Raw genomic sequence first — 21,450 nt, 5'->3', positions numbered from 1 at the left:
TTTGACAACATCCACGTGAATGAGCCATCTGAGAAGACAACTTTTCAACCTCAGTCAAATCGCCAGCTGACTGCAGCCATGGCTGACAGCCTGACTGCTGCCTCAAGGAAGACCCTTGACTAGGACCACCCAGCTCAGCCGCTCCTGAATTCCTACCCTTAGAAACCCTGCAAGATAAATGGTAGTAGTTTTAGATTTCTGGTAGGAGTGATTTCTTACGCAGCAATAGATAACTAACATAAAAGAAGCCAAAGTTAGGAAATTTTACATTTGCCAGGGTAAATAAAACTGGGTTAATTAGCTCTCAGGAAGAAAGGAGAAAAGAGCATTAAAACTTATAAAACATGAGTGGCCTCAGTGATTGAAGATTGAAGATCCTGTCCAGAAGAAGAGTTAAAGGACAGAAATTTAGCAAGTAACCTGGTGGATTAGAGCTGCACCAAGAGAGAAGGTTGAAGAACACACATCAACCCTGCTGAGGCGAGCTGCGACCCCAAGGATACAAACAAAAGATACAAAATCCATCACCAAGCAGACGGGAGTCCCCTCCCCCATGAGAATGGCTCAGAGTGTCCCACAAACAAACGAGCAGAGTTCAAAGGTCCTCCCCCACTACACTCCATGGGAGAGACCCTCTAACAACTTGACCTACCTCCCCTACTAGGGTGCCACGGCGTTCTCCTGCCAGGCATAAAACTGTATAAAACTGAACATAATCTCTACCTGCAATTCTGAGCTCCCAGAGTACATCACACATCAGTATATTCTTACATATCTATATAAAACTCTTTGCAACAGATTATGTCCCAACCAAAATCTTTTTTTTTTTTTTTTTGACAGTCTCACTCTGTTGTCCTGGGTAGAGTGTTGTGGCATCACTCTGAGGTCTGGAGGCCTGTCCCCCAGGAGTCCAGATTCTTGGGTGATTTCTCGAGGGGTGTGGACAGGGCCTAGACTGCAGCAAGTCAGTGCTGATTCTGTGGCATGGAAGTGAGGAGAGGCTGGTCAGCTGAGAGGCAACCACACCAGAGCAGCGGTGCCCTGAGGTGCAGAGCAGCAGCCATTTTTGGCAACAATAGGGCTCACTCCCATATATTCTGAAGCCACACCCCCTGTCCCCCTGGGCAACCAGAGGAGGCCAGGCATCTTCTCAGGTGGCAACTACCGCGGAACAGATCTGGGACAGAAACACAGGCCCCCTGAGACTTCAGCCCAGAGTAACTGCTTCACTAGGGTTGGACAGAGACCAGCTGAAAACAAGACAGAACCACTTAGCCCCACCACAGCAAACAGGTCCCCAGTTTCTTGGGCACTGTACGGGTCCTCGACAAAGCTCCAGGGGAAAAATCAAACGGTGTAAAATAATCATGGGGCGGAATCAGTGGAAAAACTGTGGTAACATGAATAACCAGAATAGATCAACCCCCCCCCCCAGGAAAGATATGGCAGATGTAACTGAAGATCCCATTCATAAATAGCTGGCCGAGACGTCAGAAATCGAATTCAGAATTTGGATTGCAAACAAGATTAATAGAATGGAGGAAAATTTGGAATTAGAAATTCGAGGAGCAATTCAAAAGTTGGAATTAGAAATTTGTCTGAAGAATTTAACGAATTTAAAGACAAAACCACCAAAGACTTTGACGCACTGAAACAAGAATTTGCAGCCCTCAAAGATCTGAAAAACACAGTAGAATCCCTCAGTGACAGAGTGGAGCAGGCAGAAGAAAGGATTTCTGACATTGAAGACAACGCCTTTGAACGCTCACAAACTCTCAAAGAGGAAGAGAAATGGAGAGCAAAAACGGAACATTCTCTCAGAGAGCTTTGGGATAATTCGAAGAAGGTTAATATCCACCCCATTGGAATCCCTGAAAGTGATGAAGTGGCCTCGCAAGGCACTGAGGCCCTTCTCCATGAAATTATGAAAGAGAATTTTCCAGACATGCCTAGAGATTCTGAAATTCAGATAGCAGACAGTTTCGGAACCCCAGCATGACTCAATCCGAGTAAGACATCCCCAAGGCATATCATAATTAACTTCACTGAAGTTAACATGAAGGAGAAAATTCTCAAAGCAGCCAGACGTAAGAAATCCATTACCTAGAAAGGGAAGAATATTAGAATGACTGCAGATCTCTCTGCTGAAACTTTTCAAGCCAGAAGAGGGTGGTCATCGACTTTTAATCTCCTAAAGCAAAATAACTTTCAACCCTGGATCCTCAATCCAGCTAAACTGAGTTTCATTTATGATGGAGAAATTAAATACTTTAATGACATTCGTATGCTGGAGAAATTTGCCATAACCAAACCAGCTCTTCAGGATATTCTCAGACCTATCCTCCATAACGACCAGCCCAATCCTCTACCACAAAAGTAAACTCACTTAGAAACTTTTGATCAAACTCCAATTTCCACAGTGGCGAAAGGATTAAAAATGTCCACTGGACTTTCGAAAAACTCGATACCCAAAATTTTATGAGACTTATCAATTGTCTCCATTAATGTGTACGGCTTAAACTGTCCTCTACAGAGCCACAGGTTAGCTGACTAGATACAAAAACTCAGGCCAGATATTTGCTGCATACAAGAGATAAATATAGACTCAGGGTGAAAGGACGGTCTTACCTTAAAAGATAAATATAGACTCAGGGTAAAAGGACAGTCGTCCATATTTCAGGCAAATGGTAATCAGAAAAAAGCAGGTGTTGCAATTCTATTTGCAGACACAATAGGCTTTAAACCAACAAAAGTAAGGAAGGGTAAGAATGGTCACTTCATATTTGTTAAGGGTAATACTCAATATGATGAGATTTCAATTATTAATATTTATGCACCCAACCAGAATGTGCCCCAATTTATAAGAGAAACTCTAACAGACATGAGCAACTTGATTTCCTCCAGCTCCATAATAGTCGGAGATTTTAACACTCCTTTGGCAGTGTTGGATCAATCCTCCAACAAGAAGCTGAGCAAAGAAATCTTAGATTTAAACCTAACCATCCAACATTTGGCTTTAGCAGACATCTACAGAACATTTCATCCCAACAAAACTGAATACACATACTTCTCACCAGCCTACGAAACATACTCCAAAATCGATTACATCTTAGGTCACAAGTCTAACCTCAGTAAATTTAAAGGAACAGAAATTATTCCTTGGATCTTCTCGGACCACCATGGAATAAAAGTTGAAATCAGTAACAACAGGAATCCGCATACTCATACAAAAACATGGAAGTTAAATAACCTTATGCTGAATGATACTGGGCCAGAGATGAGATTAAGAAGGAAATTGCCAAATTTTTGGAACAAAACGACAATGAAGACACAAATTAGCAGAACCTCTAGGATACCACAAAGGCAGTCCTAAGAGGGAAATTTATAGCACCGCAAGCCTTCCTCAAGAGAACAGAAAGAGAGGAAGTTAACTTAATGGGACATCTCAAGCAACTGGACAAGGAAGAACATTCCAATCCCAAACCCAGTAGAAGAAAAGAAATAACCAAAATTAGAGCAGAATTAAATGAAATTGAAAACAAAAGAATTATAAAACAGATCATTAAATCCAAAAGTTGGTTTTTTGGAAAGGTCATTAAAATAGATAAACCTTTGGCTAACCTAACCAGGAAAAAAAAAAGAGTAAAATCTCTAATCTCATCAATCAGAAACGACAAAGACGAAATAACAACAGACTCCTCAGAAATTCAAAAAATCCTTAATGAATATTACAAGAAACTTTATTCTCAGAAATATGAAAATCTGAAGGAAATTGACCAATACTTGGAAGCATGTCACCTTCCAAGACTTAGCCAGAATCAAGTGGAAATGTTGAACAGGCCAATATCAAGTTCTGAATTAGCATCAACCATACAAAATCTCCCTAAAAAGAAAAGCCGGGGACCAGATGACTTCACATCAGAATTCTACCAAAGAGGTAGAATTAAACCCTTAAAGAGGAACTAGTACCTATATTACTCAAATCAACATTCATAAATCGGTAGCCTTTATATATACCAACAATAGTCAAGCTGAAAAAACAGTTAAGGACTCTACTCCATTCACAGTAGTGCCAAAGAAGATGAAATATTTGGGAGTTTATCTAACAAAGGACATGAAAGATCTCTATAAAGAGAACTATGAAACTCTAAGAAAAGAAATAGCTGAAGATGTTAACAAATGGAAAAACATACCATGCTCATCGCTGGGAAGAATCAACATTGTTAAAATGTCCATACTACCCAAAACAATATACAATTTTAATGCAATCCCTATTAAAGCTCCACTGTCATACTTTAAAGATCTTGACAAAATAATACTTCGTTTTACATGGAATCAGAAAAAACCTCGAATAGCCAAAACATTACTCAGAAATAAAAACAAAGCAGGAGGAATCACGCTACCAGACCTCAGACTATACTATAAATCGATAGTGATCAAAACAGCATGGTACTGGCACAAAAATAGAGAAGTAGATGTCTGGAACAGAATAGAGAACCAAGAGATGAACCGAGCTACTTACCGTTATTTGATCTTTGACAAGACAATTAAAAACATTCAGTGGGGAAAAGATTCCCTATTTAAAAAATGGTGCTGGGTGAACTGGCTGGCAACATGTAGAAGACTGAAACTGGACCCACACCTTTCACCATTAACTAAGAAAAACTCCCACTGTATTAAAGATTTAAACTTAAGACATGAAACTATAAAAATACTAAAAGAGAGTGCAGGGAAAACCCTTGAAGAAATCGGTCTGGGTGAGTATTTTATGAGAAGGACCCCCTGGGCAATTGAAGCAGCTTCAAAAATACACTACTGGGACCTGATCAAACTAAAAAGCTTCTGCAAAGGCAAGAACACAGTAAGTAAAGCAAGCAAACAGCCCTCACAATGGTAGAAGATATTTGCAGGTTATGTCTCCGACAAAGGTTTAATAACCAGAATCCACAGAGAACTCAAATGCATAAGCAAGAAAAGAACAAGTGATCTCATCCCAGGCTGGGCAAGGGACTTGAAGAGAAACTTCTCTGAAGAAGACAGATGCACAGCCTACAGACATATGAAAAAATGCTCATCATCTTTAATCATCAGAGAAATGCAAATCAAAACTACTTTGAGATATCATCTAACTCCAGTAAGATTAGCCCGTATCACAAAATCCCAAGACCAGAGATGTTGGCGTGGATGTGGAGAAAAGGGAACACTTCTACACTGCTGATGGGAATGCAAATTAATACATTCCTTTTGGAAAGATGTTTGGAGAACACTTAGAGATCTAAAAATTGATCTGCCATTCAATCCTATAATTCCTCTACTAGGTATATACCCAGAAGACCAAAAATCACATTATAACAAAGATATTTGTACCAAATGTTTATTGCAGCCCACTTCATAATTGCTAAGTCATGGAAAAAGCCCAAGTGTCCATCGATCCAGGAATGGATTAATAAATTGTGGTATATGTACACCATGGAATATTATGCAGTCTTAAAGAAAGATGGAGACTTTACCTCTTTCATGTTTACATGGATGGAGCTGGAACATATTCTTCTTAGTAAAGTATCTCAAGAATGGAAGAAAAATTATCCAATGTACTCAGCCCTACTATGAAACTAATTTATGGCTTTCACATGAAAGCTATAACCCAGTTATAACCTTAGAAAGGGGGAGAAGGGGGGAGGGAGGGTGATAGGTGGGATTACACTTGCGGTGCATCTTACAAGGGTATATGTGAAACTTAGTAAATGTACAATATAATTGTCTTAAAACAATAACTAACAAAATGCCAGGAAGGCTGTGTTAACCAGTGTGCTGAAAATGTGTCAAACGGTCTATAAAACCAGTGTATGGTGCCTCATGATCGCATGAATGTACATAGCTGTGATTTAATAATAAAAAAAAAGAAAAAAACTTATAAAACATTACTTCCTGGACCTACTTTTATCTATTCTGAAACAGTGTTTTTGTCTTCTACCACCTACTAATTCAAAGGAAAAAAACAATATTATAAGAGATAGTGTAAATAATAGTAATCGTAATACATCAAAGGTACTGAACATTCTAGAAAAAACAGGTATCTAAGGTAAAATATGTATGTGAATTTCATAGTGTAAAGATACCAAATAAAACCAAAGTTCAAAATGAGTAAATATTTATTGCATATCTAGCATATTTGAGGGTCCAGAGAAACCGTAGAAAATCTTCAGTAAATATAGTAGAACCCCCTCAAAAATTAAGTAAAAACTCTGCCAAGGGAGAGCTTTTATATTCATTAGTCATTTATGTTGAGGCCAAGTTAGCACAGCATGAATAAAGTTTTGTGACACAAGTTGGTAGGAAAGTTGGAAAATGGGATAAGCCCTCTCATTGGAGCTGCATCTCAATGGGCGCATATTTACCGTTCATTTGCCAGAAGAGCCTTACATCATAACTGTAAAATACAAAGATTCTGATGTTACAAAGTTTAGGTGTAAAAAGAGAAAAAAAGTTGCAACAATGACAAAAGAGAACAAGTAATGTGCCTGAAAAATAAAAGTTTTGGCTAACTGGCTTTAAATTTTGATGTCTTAGAAAGACCTCAAACTTAACATGTCCCAAGTCCCTTCTGACTAAAAATCTACTCTTCTGCCAGTCCCTGCAGTTTCCCTGTGTCATGGAAGGTAAACCACTTTTGCAGTCTACTATCTGTCCAGTTACTCAGGACAAAACCCTTGAAGTCATCCTGGCATAGGGCATCCTCCCTCCCTCATTCCTCATGTGGATTGTATCTGCCAGTCTTGTCAATTAAGCTGCTCCATATCGCATCACTTTCAATGCTTTGATCTTAATCCAGGCCACCCATCAGCTCTGGAGTAAACTATTGTTACAAAATCTGCTAACTTGTTCCCTTGCTCCCAACCTGCAGGCCAAATATCTTTTCAAAACATAGATTAATTCACATCATTTTTGCAATTAAAAACAAAGGTGTCCCTCTGACACCTTCCCACTGTAGAGGCAGAGGTTGGAGGCACTGTGGGTTTGGTTCTAGATTAGCCCAATAAAGTGAGTCATACAATTTTTTTGGTTTCCTGGTACATAAAAAAGTCATATTTACACCATACTATAGTCTATTAAGTGTACGATAGCATTATGTCTGAAAAAAAAAAATCAATACACATACCTTACTTTTAAAATATTTTATTGTTAAAAATGCTAATGATCATTTGAGCCTTCAGTGAGTTGTAATCATTTTGCTAGTGAAGGGTCTTGCTTCAATGGCGATGGCTGCTGACTGATCAGGGTGATGGCTGCTGAAGGGTGGGATGACCAAGGCAATTTCTTAAAATAATATAACAATGAAGTTTGCCACATCAATTAACTCTCCCTCTCATGAAAGATTTCTTTGTAGCATGCAATGCTGTTTGATAGCATTTTATCAATAGAAGAATGTCTTTCAAAACTGGAATCAATCCTCTCAAACTCTGCCACTGCTATATCACTAAGTTTACGGAATATTCTAAACCCTTTGTTGTCATTTCAACAATGTTCATAGTATCTTCATAAGGAGCAGATTCTATCTCAAGAAAACACTTTCTTTGCTCATCCATAAGCAACTCCTCATCCATTCAACTTTGGTCATGAGATTGCAGCAATTCAGTCACATCTTCAGGCTCCACTTCTAAAATTCTAGTTCTCTGGCCATTTCTACTATATCTACAGTGATTTCCTCCATTGAAGTCTTAAACCACACGACGTCATCCAGGAGGATTGGAATTAGCTTCTTTCAAACTTCTGTTAATACTGATATTTTGACCTCCTCCCAGAAACCACAAATGTTCTTAATGGCATGTAGAAGGTTTTCAGTATGTTTACCCAGATCTATCAGAAGAATCACTATCTATGGGATTTACAGCCATACAAAATGTATTCCTTAATACAACTTGAAAGTTAATCTTGCACCATGGTACTTCTCATAAATTTATCAGGGCAAATATTCTCTGCCATCATATATAGAGATAAGAATGATGAAAACGAAAAGGATTTTTTTCCCCCAGAGTGTTTTACAAAGAAATAAATGAATTCTGGAAGGGGACCACATGGAGAGGTTCTAAACGGTATCCTTTCTTTGTGTGAGATATAAAGCTAAATGATTTTTAGCATACATTCAAACTCACAGTTCCTAAGTCTGTCCTGTATCATCTTTAGGAGTCTAATCTTCAATAAGTAAAAAAAAAAATAAAAAAAAAATATAAAACACATATGTGTTACATACATTTATTATTTATGGCTTCAAATACTGAGAACTGAAAGGCAAAATGTGATTTGGAAACCTCCCCTGGTGAGTAGTAAAGAAAAGAAGTCACGATACCTCCCATGTTTTAACCACACATTTCCTTCCTCCCACGTAGCATTGTGCACAGGGACCCCTGGTTAGCCCTTAACCACCCTATAATACAGCGTCCACTAAGTCAGGAGATACTGACCAAAGGTAAGAAAAGAACATGGCATAGTGCTATGTAGGATGTATCAAGGCGTACAACTGAAAGTTCTATTTTAAATGGTGAATGCACAGCTTCCTGGCAAACAAGCATATTTTTCAGATAACATCTGCAAAGAAGTCAGAGAGGTTACTTGATTTCCTGTAAGCCTGGGAGAATGTGACTAGGTACGATGGAACTAAGGATTGTGCTTTCAACACACACACACACATATAGATAAACAAACACATGTTAGGAATAAAACAAAATTTTAAACCCTGCTGGAATTACAAAAGAGATAAATTAGGATAATTCTTGAACTGGCAAAAAGGATTCATCATAGGTTCCCTTTAAGTTATTCTCTCTCGCAATGCACTTAAATACAGGGTAGTGTATTTTAAATTGCACACGAACTTTATGGACACCCTGTATTGATGCAATTTACAAACACCTTTTCCAGAAACAGACCTATTGCCTACACTGAAGTGAATCTGCTTTAGGAGGCCATTAACCAAATTTTGTTTTTATCAGCTTCCCACTGGTTACTCTGAAATTTTCTAAGGTATTACTGAAAAGTACCGATGTGTGCCAGAATAAATATCATTCCTCTTCCTCCAAAAATCTCCTCCATTACATAACCAAAGAATGTCCACATATGCTCCTCCTACACCATTATCGTTATCTACTGTGGCTCCCACGTCGCATCCCTCATCCTGCTGCACTGCCGGAGACGCCCTGAACTCTCCGCGCACACAGCACATTCTTTCAGGACTCACACGCCCTTTCTCTACTTCTTTATCCTCGTTCCCCGGTACCATCTTAGTCTCTCTTCACTTCTGACATTTTCCTTTCAGGAATAATAAATAATCTCCTGATGTTCATGAAATAAGGAAAGTCCCTTAAAATAAGATACAGTATTTGAATACTTTTTAACTTAACAGGAAGAAAAAAATTGAGTCCACAGGTCAAACAGGCAACTGAGGCAACCCTATTTCTCAAATAACCTGGAAATGTCCCAGCATCGGGGGGCAAATGGCTTTGAGCTCAGGTCAGGGACTGCAGGCCTGGTTTTTAATCCTACCTTTGTAAATATCTGTGACTTTAGTCAAACGATAGAAATCTTATTTTCTATACAAATGTTTTCTGGTAAAATTTAAAAGTTCATAATAGTATTGTTCTGTCTCTTTACAGAATTGTCAGATAAAATGTGAAGTAAAGGTATTTTAGATACTAAAGAATAATATTCAACAATCCTTGTACTTATTTTAGAGATAATAAAAATAATTTAAGAAACTGATATCAGAAATAACAATGAGTATGCTACAAGAGATTTGAGGGAAATAAAAAGGAAAAAGGTCTAAAAAAAATCATTGCAGACCTCTGGTTGAAAACAGTTTCAGCATACTCATTTAATCCCCCCTCTCTGATTCCTACTAAGATGACCAAAGATATAAACACAAGGAAACAATTTATTAGTGCTGGGAAACAGGGATGAATGCCATCCACTTTTCACTAACGTAGTACAAACAAGGCCAAACTGAGGGGTAAGCTGTCCAACCCATGTGCGGTGGAAAAGCCCAATGAGAGAAAGCAGAAGGGGGTAACCTCAAGCCTATGAGGCTCCTTCAGAAAACTATCAGAGCCCAGAAAGAGCAAGATCTCAGGGTTAGTTTACACTCATCTTGGACTTCATGCTGAGTCTTAGACTCTATGATGAGGAGGCAGCCCCCCACCAACCTGCCTCCTCATCATAGAAATTGTTTCAGTTAGGAGATGGGGGAACACTGCCCTAGCTTCTTCTGGGCTTCCAAAACAAACATGAAAGAAACTTAGTTTCTCAAAAAACAGAGAAACTCCATATTACAATTATCTCTTACAGTTATCTTTGATTATTGTTCAACAAACACCTGGAACTGAATATGGCAAAATAAGACTGTTCCCCTTTAATCAAAATAAATCTAAAGTTTCTCCTTCTCCCTGCATTTAGACCCAAAAGGCCTATTCAGAGGTTTACAGCATAATCCAAACCAGACTTCTCTCTGTAAGGACAATCACAGAAAAATCATGAGACTTCCTATGGAAAAGAACTAATGTCCTCCTAGAAAATAGCCTCACTGCAAAAAAGAGAGAGAACATTAGAATATTTCTATTTTATATTTTCACTAAGTTTTTTTTTTTTTCTTTTTGAGAGAGAGTCTCCCTTTGTTGCCCTGGGTAGAGTGCCGTGGTGTCATAGCTCATAGCAACCTCAAACTCTTGGGTTCAAGCCATCCTCTTGCCTCAGTCTCCCCAGTACCTGGGACTACAGACACCCACCACAACACCCGGCTAGTTTTTTTTATATTTTCACTAAGATTCAAGAAGATAGCCTAAAGGAAAAATTGGAGATCAGATAAATTCATTTTATATATACTTCTTATGATTGTCCTACCTAGATGTGATCATTTACATTTGTTTCCTCTATTAAACTATATGACCTTTGAACAGGGAGGAACCATTGTTTTATCTATCTCTAAATTCATGGTACCATAAATGTTTACTGAATGAATGAGCAAAATCATCAATTAAATTGATTCTACCAGAGCTTACATTCTTAATTTGAGTTTTTATTCTCAATCTTTATTAAATATTAAAATTATTCTCTATAATTCCTATATTTCCTTATTCTAATGTCTATAGAGTAAATTTTATTTATTTATTTTTATTGTGGATTATCATAAGGGTACATATGATTAGATTACATTATTTGCATTTGTAAGGTAACGTCCCAGTGTGGTTAAGTCCTTCACCCAGGATGGATGCCCAATACCCCTAATGCTATATCTGACACCTTTCCCCCATCTTGAATTTAATTATGTTTTTCTCTCATTTGGGCCTGTAGTTGTTCATCTACTAGTTTCAAGTTAGTATTGAGTACATAGGATGCTTGCTTTTCCATTCTAGAGATACTTTATTAAGGAGAATGTTCTTTGACTCCATCCAAGTACATACAAAAGATGGAAAGTCTGTATCTTTTTTATGGTTGAATAGTATTCCATGGTATACATATGCCACAGTTTATCAATCCGTTCATGGGTTGATGGGCACTTGGGTTTTTTCCACATCTTTGCTATCGTGAATTGAGCTGCTTTTATAAATATCTGAATGCAAATGTTCTTAAGATGTTTTTTTTTTTCTTCTGGGTAGATACCTAGTAATGGAGTTGTGGGATCAAAAGGAAGGTCTACTTGTAGCTCTTTAAGAAGTCTCCATACTTCTTTCCAAAAAGGCTGTACTAGTTTGCAATCCACCAACAAAGTATAAGTGTTCCCTTCTCTCTGGCTGTGGGACTCTGAAACTAGACCTATACTTCTCACCACTTACAAAAATTAACTCATGCTGGATGAAAGATTTAAATCTAAGATACAAAGCAATAAATCTCCAGAATAAAGTGTGGGAAAAACTCTAAGCAATTATTAGCCTAGGGAAAGATTTTACAAAGAAGACTTCATTGGCAATTACAACAACAACCAAAATAAATAAATGGGACCTGATCAAGCTAAAAAGATTCTGCACAGCCAAGGACTCAATCAACAAAGCAAATAGACAACCTTCAGAATGGGAGAAGATATTTGCATACTATGATCTGACAAAGGTCTAAAAACCAGAATCCACACAAAGAACTCAAGCAAATCAACAACAATAACAAATAAAAATAGCAAACAACCCCATTAATCATTGGGCAAGAGAAAAGAAAGTAGAAAACTTCTCCCATGAAGACAGACAAGTGGCCAACAAATACATGAAAATACGCTCATCATCCCTAATCATCAGAGAAATGAAAATCAAAACCACCCTGAGATATCACCTAACTCCTGGGAGAACAGCCCACCTCACACAGAGTAAATTTTAAACTATCCATAGTAATATGCAAGTAGTATGTTAACAGTAAATTACTTCTTAGAATATTCAGTTTTATTGGACCCAAAATATTTCTTCTATCAATAATATAACCAAACTATGGATACTATATAGCTAATGTGACATAAAACTCCATAGAAACAGTGTATAAGTAGTAATATATAAACTGCTTTCCTTTTCCTATTCTCCCTTTAAATGCTAAAAAGTCCAATGGGATAATCTTGAATAAGCCTGTGTGGCAAACATCTAAATAATCTGTACAAGGGAACATTGATAGTAAAGCATCAATCTCTTTTGGTGAAAAACACAAAGAGCAAAAATGGATTTTTCTTTTTTTTTGAGACAAGAGTCTTGTTACGTCGCCCTCGGTAGAGTGCCATGGTGTCACAGCTCACAGTAACCTCAAACTCTTGGGGTTTGAGTAAGTGATTCTCTTTGCCTCAGCCTCCCAAGTATCTGGGACTATAAGTGCCCACCACAACACCCGGCTATTTTTTGGTTGTAGTTGTCATTGTTGTTTGGCAGGCCCGGGCTGGATTCAACCTGCCAGCTCTGGTGTATGTGGCTGGTGCCCTAGCTGCTGAGCTACAGGTGCTGAGCCAAAATGGATTTTTCAAAGGAAGATTATTGATATTTATTAGGGTAGCCCTTTATTAGTTACTGGCTTGTCAAAAATTAAAATATAAAATACTGTACTATTTAAAAATTTCAGGCAGACTGTTACACATAAATAAATACATGGCTCAATTTCAGGCAAACCCATTTTCATATACGGAAAACTTAAAAAAAATCCCAACCCCTAGATTTCAGGCCAGTGATCACACCACAAATAATGATGGATATGAGTTCATTATTTCATGTTACTCCTACAACTCTGTTAATAGACTTGGCAACCCATGGTCAGAGAAATTAAGTGTAAATACTGAAAAAGACAATAAGATATAAATTTTATATTTACTTCCCAGAGAGGTTTCGTAAGTTTTCAGAGCCTTGGTATTCTATAAAGTATGACAACTTAGTACTTAGTGCCCTAGACTAGTGGATTTCGATTGTCATAATTTCTGGGTGCTAGGAGAGGCACTGGCATATAGACATTAATAAGTACTACCTTACAAAGTTCACTGTTTAGTGACAGGCAGCAGTTATATTGTGGGGGTGGGTTGCATTAGCAGCTACTTATTCCTACCTTGTACCTCGAGGTAGAGAGGGGAGCTGGGAAACGAAGTCAAGCATCTAATACAGTGTGTGTCACAAAGGGCCACTTATAGAAGCCTATTTTGCCATCAACATTAAACCCGCGAAGCAGGGAATGACTTGGGAATCCAAGTTTTCTTGCTCATAATCCAAGGCCCTTTCCATTTGTCGTAGATTTTTTGGTTACCTTCTTAGTAATCTGTGGCTTCCTTTTTCCTTCCAACAGGTCCAATTTTTAAATTAAAAATTTTTTTTTTATTTTTAAGAGATGGGGCCTCACTCTGTCACCCAGGCTGGAGTACAGTGGCACAGTCACAGCTCACTGCAGCCTCAAACTCTGGAGCTCAAGTGATTCTACTACCTTAGTCTGCACAGTAGCTACAGGCACAGGCCACTAACTCCAGTAAATAAAAAAAATAAAAATAATTTTTTTTTTAACAAATAATTTTTTTTTAAGAGACAGAATGTTATCTCACTACATTGCCCAGGCTAGTCTTAAAACTCCTGGCCTCAAGTGATCTCCCACCTCAGCCTCCCAAGTTGCTGGAATCACAGGTGTGAGCCATTCATTGCACCTGGTCTGACAGGTCTGGTTTTACTTGGTGATCAGTGTGGTTCCAGGAAAGATGACTCAACCCAACTCCACATGTGACTTTATTCCAGGCAGATCAGCACATTCTATCTCCTTGGCCACAGTGACAAGTTTAGGGACAAGCATGTGACCAAAACTAGTTAAAGTGAAACTTAGGGTTTTGCTGGGAGAAGGATGAATGAACCCAGGAGGAGCTAACAGACATCTTGGACGACATGGAGAGTTAGTCTTTAGAAGGAAGCCAATGTCGACAAGAAAGGAAAAGTAAAGACAAAAACACACCCAACTCCTTGGAAGTAGGGCATCCTGCCTCTTGAGGCCGAACCTGCTTCTGGCTTATAAGTTAGAAGAAATACATTCCCTTTATTATGGCAATCTGAGTTAGGGTTTCTGGTACATGTAACTGACAGCACACCACAGTACCATGTGTCTGTAATTCCCCAGCCCCAGAACTAACAAACTAAAAAGATCTAAATTATAGTTTTAAATTCTTCACGTTCACTTAAAAATATACTGTAACTATATTGGCTATAGAAATGGCAAACATCAAACCACATAAAATAGAGAGTATCAGGTCCTTAGTCTGTGGTCCTTCCAAGCCTGACCAGCCTCTTTGGCCAAACAGACTTCTTGGAAAGGAGGCAGTGCTGCTGCCATCAGGCAAGTCCCTCCTTCCCAACACTCACTGCAGTTATGGAGACGAGAGACTGTTTCCTATTTCTCACTTGGCCTGGGAAGTGAGAAGCCTTTCTCAATATTGGTATATTCAGGAAAAACTCACATGGTTAAGTTAATCAACATCACCATCATGTCAAAAAAAATTTAAGCGATAAACATTTGTCATACTTGCTTTATCTCATCCATAGACATACATATATAAATATGTTCCTCTTTTTTGGCTGCACATACATATTTAAATATGTTCCTCTTTTTGGCTGCACATACATATATAAATATGTTCCTCTTTTGGGCTCCAATGTATGTTATAGAAATCTTACCCTAAATATTTTAACATGCATCTCCTTGGAATAAAGGACATTCATCTGGGAGGGGGGTGGGGCCTTAGTGTGTGTCACACTTTATGGGGGCAAGACATGATTGCAAGAGGGTCTTTACCTAACAATTGCAATCAGTGTAACTGGCTTATTGTACCCTCAATGAATCCCCAACAATAAAAAAAAAAAAAAAATAAAGGACATTCATCTACAGAACTACAATATCATTACCACACGGTAATTCCTTAATATCAAAGATGTAGGTTATATTCAAATTTTCCCAACTATCTCAAAAATACCTCTGCTAGTTGGCTTTTTGGACCATAATCCAATTGGTGTTCAGACATTAAATTAGCTTTTATGTCTTTAGCCTGGGAAAGAAAACAAGGCTTTAAATGTATATAGCTTCCAAAAATATTCAACACTTTTTGCCTGGTCAACTGAGATATTTTAAGTTTGACTCCATAACCTCCTGGAGAAGATTCCTAAGAGAAAAACCTACCTGGAGGGCTGAGAAGCTGAAGAACCTCAGTGTGTTCCATAGCCTGTAGGAAATCACTCAGTTCCGTGACTGTACAGCCTTTTTCACCCATTAGCTTCAGTAAACACAGGCTTGGGCTTCCCTCAGGCTCCAATACCTTAAGAGAACATTGCTCCAGGTCCAGGCAGCTGAAAGCAATAGATTTTAATGTAAGTCAACAACTTTCTGCAACACAATAGGCCTGCTACAAATCTGGGCTGCTGTAGTGCCACAGAGCCTAAGTCACAGATTGGTGAACTGTAAGGAACTCTTTACTTATGTACGCTCAAGTTCTTTCTTCCTCATTTCCATTACAGGGGCTTCCTCTTTCTTTCTTTTTCCCCACTCAGCTCCCATGATTATTAAATCAGAAGAATGAAAGAGAAACCCTGAAACAGGATATGAGAGACATTTAGCCTTGATATTGAGGAAAAACTTTTGTCTTTAATTTGGTAATGAGTGATAAGAAGGCCAAATTTCTTTACTTCTAAGAGGATGAAGTGCAAACTGACCCCAACATGAACCCATTAAAAAACCTTGAGGCAAAGCCATAGGTGTTTATGACACTGACAAATGAAAGAATTAACTTACAAAACAATGTGCATAATACACCACTATGTGTGTTAATGAGGTAGTTTGTCCATGTGTGTATTCATATGAAAAAGGAAGATACAGAACAGTATGTGTTCTTTATACTACTACGTGTGTGTGTGTTTACACACTCAGAGTAAGAAAGAGGAAAACTAGGGAAGTAGAGTTCACAGCTGAATGATTTTTCACTATAAACTCTTTTGTACTGTTCATTTTTTTACTACATACATTAATGTTTCAACAGTTTTTAAAAAATAAATTTAAAAAGAAAATCAATACTATTGACATTCAAAGTACTTCCAAGTACCTAGAAATACCCTATGGAAGTGACAGACAAACTTGGTCTGTGGGCCAAATGTTAAGCTACCTGATTCTTGTAAATAAAGTTTTACCAGAGCACAGTTATGTTCATTTACATACGTCTATGATTACTTGACTGTTACAACAGCACAGTTGAATAGTTGGCCTACAAACCCAAAAATATTTGCTATTTGGCTCTTTACAGAAATATTTTGCTAACCCCTGCTTTAAAGGATTGACATCTTGTCTTATTGCCGTTTGATAGACCACTTCTCTTTTTGGCACCAGTATTTAATATATATATACAATTTCCTTCTCTGTGTTACTGTGTGCACTACCAGTATAAAAAGGATAGACAGACAGGTTAAGATCATATTTATAGAAGGCCATAAATAATGGGACTTCAATAATTTTACAGAAAGGAAAAGAACAATTACAAAACATTCAAAGGGGGAAAAAAGTAAAAATCAATCAAATAAAACCAAAAACTTTCCCAAAGAAACATAACCAACAACAATGGTCAACCAAGCATTTAGATGATCTTTGTGACAGCTGCAGAATCCGCAGCTCCCCCATCTTCATGCATCCTGCTGCCTTCTCTACCCACTCGAATTACTGCTGCAATATAAACTCGTAGCTTCTCTATGAGATCCTCCCAGACCACACCAGTCCACCAAACACACTTTAGACACCATCTCCTTTCTAACTGGGCTTATTTTACAAGGGTCTGGCAAATTGTTTCTCTAAAGGACCAGAGAGTGCATTATTTTAGGCATTACAGGCCAAATAGTCTTTGTCACATACTCTTCTTTGTGGTTTTTTGTTTTGTCTTACAAGTTTTTAAACACAAACCAGCCTTAGCTCATGGGCAGAACAAAAACAGGTAGCACCTGGATGTGGCCTTCTGGCAGTTTGTTTCATCTGACATAATCTGTCTTAAAATTGTAAACTTTTCTTCATGAGCATGTCTTCTCTATCCTATAGTAAACTTGAAAACAGAAACCTCATCTAATATATATTTAAATACTTCAATACCTAAAATTCTGTCTTGCCCATGTTAATAATTCACAAATGAATGATTACTGAATGAATTTTAATCATAATTTTAAAAGTTGGAAAAAAATAAAGATAAAAAGTTTGGAAGCCTGGGTGGTGGAAGGGGGTCAAACATAATAGTGCCCCCAGCTGTGGCAGAACCAAGGTTGACAAACTTTCTTATTACTTGAAATTCTCCTGATCCTCATTCATTTTGATCGGTATTCAAATGCTGCCATAACACTTATACTGTCACCCAAGATTTATAATTCTGCGATACTGTTAATTATCGTACATGGAAAAAATGTATTCAACTAAATTAATTTTGATAGTAATATTATCTACCTCAAAGGGTTGTTAGAATTAAATTAGATAATCCATGTAAGAAGTGCTCAGCATAGTGCCTGGTAAGTAATAAAAACTCAGTAAAGGTTAGTTCTTATTATGCAATAAAAATATGGAGATATTAAAAGAATACCAAGGTTAATTTCTTAACTATGCTTAATCTGAAACTATTTTAATTTTCCTTTAAAAATTTTTTTGACCCAGCTACTCGGGAGGCTGAGGCAAGAGAATCCCTTAAGCCCAGGAGTTAGAGGTTGCTGTGAGCTGTGTGATGCCACGGCACTCTACCGAGGGGTATAAAGTGAGACTCTGTCTCTACAAAAAAATAAATAAATAAATAAATAAAATAAATAAAAATTTTTTTGAGTATCTATTATTTTGGTAACGGATAATGTTTCCAAGGCCTCCTGTGGTCATTATGTCTATTATGTATTCTTTTGTATTCAATATATTATTCTTGTTAAACGTGAGTCATCATAGCATAGATCAACCATTCCCAAATTCTGGACTGTAGATAGTGGCACCATAATCTGCAGTTCATGGTAAATGATAAAAATAAGGGCAATAACCCCCCCCCAAAATTCTTTCTTATTTTTAAATGTTAAAGTGTCCCTTCTTTTATGAAATAATGGTGACTATGATGGCAGCAAAAATAAAAAGATGAGGATGCCTATTGATGATCCCATTTTGTAAAATTTTCTCTTAACAAAATTTCTGAAATGCCAGGCAAGGAAACTTCATTGGAACTATTATAAGGAATACTAATTTTGCAAATAATTAGAATCTTGAGATTTATAAAGATAAGGATGCCATGTGCTAAACATATTTGTTCATGATTCAGAAGTTTATCAAGGATCTGATTACGATATTAAGAAGCCATCTCATCAAATGTGACCAAGTAATGCTTTAATTAATGTTTATACTACCTAGAGACAACAAAAGACAATTTGACTTTTCTTTTCCCCCAAAGAACGAAGATCAAATTGAAGTACATGATTTCTCTTCCAATACAAGAGGCACAGGAGAAAAACAAGATTCTGAATCTCCCTTTCATTTTTACTGATGATTTTACTGATTTTTCCACACAGGGTACTGGCTTTTGGCTAAGATGATGCTTACACAAACCCAACTTTTCTTTATTTCCTTTTTTAGTTACATTCCTGTAAGAGCACACTTTGAAGTGGTTTCTACAAGCCCTAATTTGAAATTTTTGATTTAATTTAAAAACTGCTTTATCACTGAAACAAATGGACTTTGCTTTAAAAAACTCTATTTTTACTTTTTAAAATATATAATCCAAAAGAACATATCACACACCCTACTAACATATCACACACCCGCGTACAGACCTACTACTGGTTTTAGTTCTTCTGCTTCTCCTCTTCACGCTTGATGTTAACTAAAGGCTGAGAAGCAGTATTTTGTTCCTCCTCTTAGATAAGTTTACCTTTTGGAATCTTTATTCATTAAGTCAATATATTTACAATCACTTAAAATGAGCCAACCATTTTTTTTCTGGGTGTTAAGGATATACCGTAGCAAACAAAATCCCCTATCCTCCTGGATTCTTCCTTCTCTAGGACAGGGACAGACACACAAACACACATAGATGTGTGTGTCCACACATCCAATGGTCGTAAGTGTTTTGGAGAAAACTAAGGTGAAGCAGGAGAACAGGTGTTGCTGAGCAGATGTAGGGGGTAATTTTAAATATTATGATGGAAGAAGAGCTCATCGAGAAGGTGAATTTTATGCAAACTCTTGAAAAGGTGAAGAAGCAAGTCATGTGGTAGAGACCAACACCATCTCAGCCTAAGTAAAGAACAAGTTTAAAGACCCTACTGTGTTCAAGGGAAAGCAAGAGAGCAAGTGTGACCAGAGTAGAGAGAGGGTGGGAGGCAGAGAAGATTAAGATATGAGAACCTAAAGTTAACTGGTAGCTTCAGGGTGTTTTTAATCTGAGATGGAAAAGCTAATGGAGGGTTTTGAGTGGAGGAAGAACAGATTCGATTTGATGTTTTAAAAGCATCATTTGTACTGCTATAATGAGAACAGACTGGGGGTGGGGGAAGCAAAAGGGGAAAAGTTAAGTGGCTACTGGAACAATCCAAGTAAGGGACAATGGTAGCCTGGCCCAGTGTGGGAGCACTGGAGCAAGGGCTGGCAGGCAGATCTGCTGACAATAGCGTGGTGTATTAAAGTGGAATCAGGAATGCCTCTGACCTCTCTGGCCTGACCAAATGGAGGAATTCTAAAACTGCCAAAGGTTTATAGGGGCAGGCAAGTTTCAGAGGCAAGGTGACAAATAGGCATCTATATACAAGAGTCTAGGAGTTCAACGCAGGAGTGTGGGGTAGTGATAGAAACTGGGAGTCTTCAATATATGTAAAGCCAAGAGACGGAGAGGGAACACTAAAGAGGGGATTAGGTGACCTGGCACAGATAAACACAAAGCCTGCGATGGCACCCCAAAATTCACAGACTGAAGAGAGATAAGGAAGCATACTTTTGTTAGAGCTTTTTATACATGTTCACATTTCTATTTTAAGTTGCTTGAGAGAAGGATTTCTGCAGCTAAAAGAGAATGTTCTCAGCAATGACTGACTTTTTTCTTTTCTTTTCTTTTTTTTTGAGACAAAGTCTCAAGCTGTCGCCCTGGGTAGAGTTCTGTAGCATCTCAGCTCACAGCAACCTCAAATTCTTAGGCTTAAGAGATTCTCATGCCTCAGCCTCCCAAGTAGATGGGCCTACAGGTGCCCACCACAATGCCTGGCTATTTTTTTTGTTGCAGTTGTCATTGCTTTTTAGCAGGCCCAGGCCGAGTTTGAACCCACCAGCCTCGGTGTATGTGGCCGGCACCCTACCCCCTGAGCTATGGGTGCCGCTGACTGACTTTTTTTCTTGGCCCAGGTTCCATAGCTCCATTTCTTAGGTTCCTGCTTAACAGAGTTTAAGCAGCATTAGAAAGCCATTGTTAGGTCTCAGACGGTCCATGCTACCAAAGAAATTTACATACACTGGGCAAGGCACTCAGAGTTTGTGCCTATCCATATGGATGGCAAAGAGTGTTCAATATCAGATCAGTCTGGAAAGAACCAGGGCTGGGTTTGTATACAGGGCATTCCCACACATACATGGTGTGGCAAACCAGACTATATGCAAGGATTTGAGTCATCAGGAACCATCTAACAACATTTACAATTATTCTTAATCCCTGGTGGGAAGTTCTGAATGGACTCTTTCCTTGTGGTTTACTTATTTTTGTTATTAAATATAGTCCCATCCAGTATAAGAACAGATGTAAAGAGTCAAAGTAAAGTGAAGAGAAAGAAAAGAAACAAAATAGGCCATGTTAAGAGATTTTAGAGCTGTGAATCAAGTGCGTGAGGAAAGCACGTCACAGCCTCACAGGCCTTGTTACCCACTTGGGTTGGATATTCACACTACAACTTGGGGTTGGCACCACAAAAATGCCTTTCAGACCTTCTACTGTCACAGGTGCTCTTCTCCCACTAGCATGAA

At 38.0% G+C, this 21,450-nt stretch overlaps 1 protein-coding gene across 3 annotated transcripts in view; it reads right to left on the bottom strand.

The window, feature by feature from the left end:
• Positions 1-21,450, bottom strand: part of MALT1 (MALT1 paracaspase) — a 73,314-nt gene that overhangs the window by 48,840 nt on the left and 3,024 nt on the right. For all 3 annotated transcript variants that reach the window (XM_053571755.1, XM_053571756.1, XM_053571757.1), the window contains exon 2: positions 15,640-15,806. In XM_053571755.1, the coding sequence (XP_053427730.1) occupies positions 15,640-15,806 (167 nt within the window). The remainder of the gene's footprint in view (positions 1-15,639; positions 15,807-21,450) is intronic.

This window comes from Nycticebus coucang, chromosome 19 (genome assembly GCF_027406575.1).
Source record: "Nycticebus coucang isolate mNycCou1 chromosome 19, mNycCou1.pri, whole genome shotgun sequence".
Lineage (NCBI taxonomy): Eukaryota > Metazoa > Chordata > Mammalia > Primates > Lorisidae > Nycticebus > Nycticebus coucang.
This window is presented reverse-complemented; position numbering and strand designations above follow the sequence as displayed.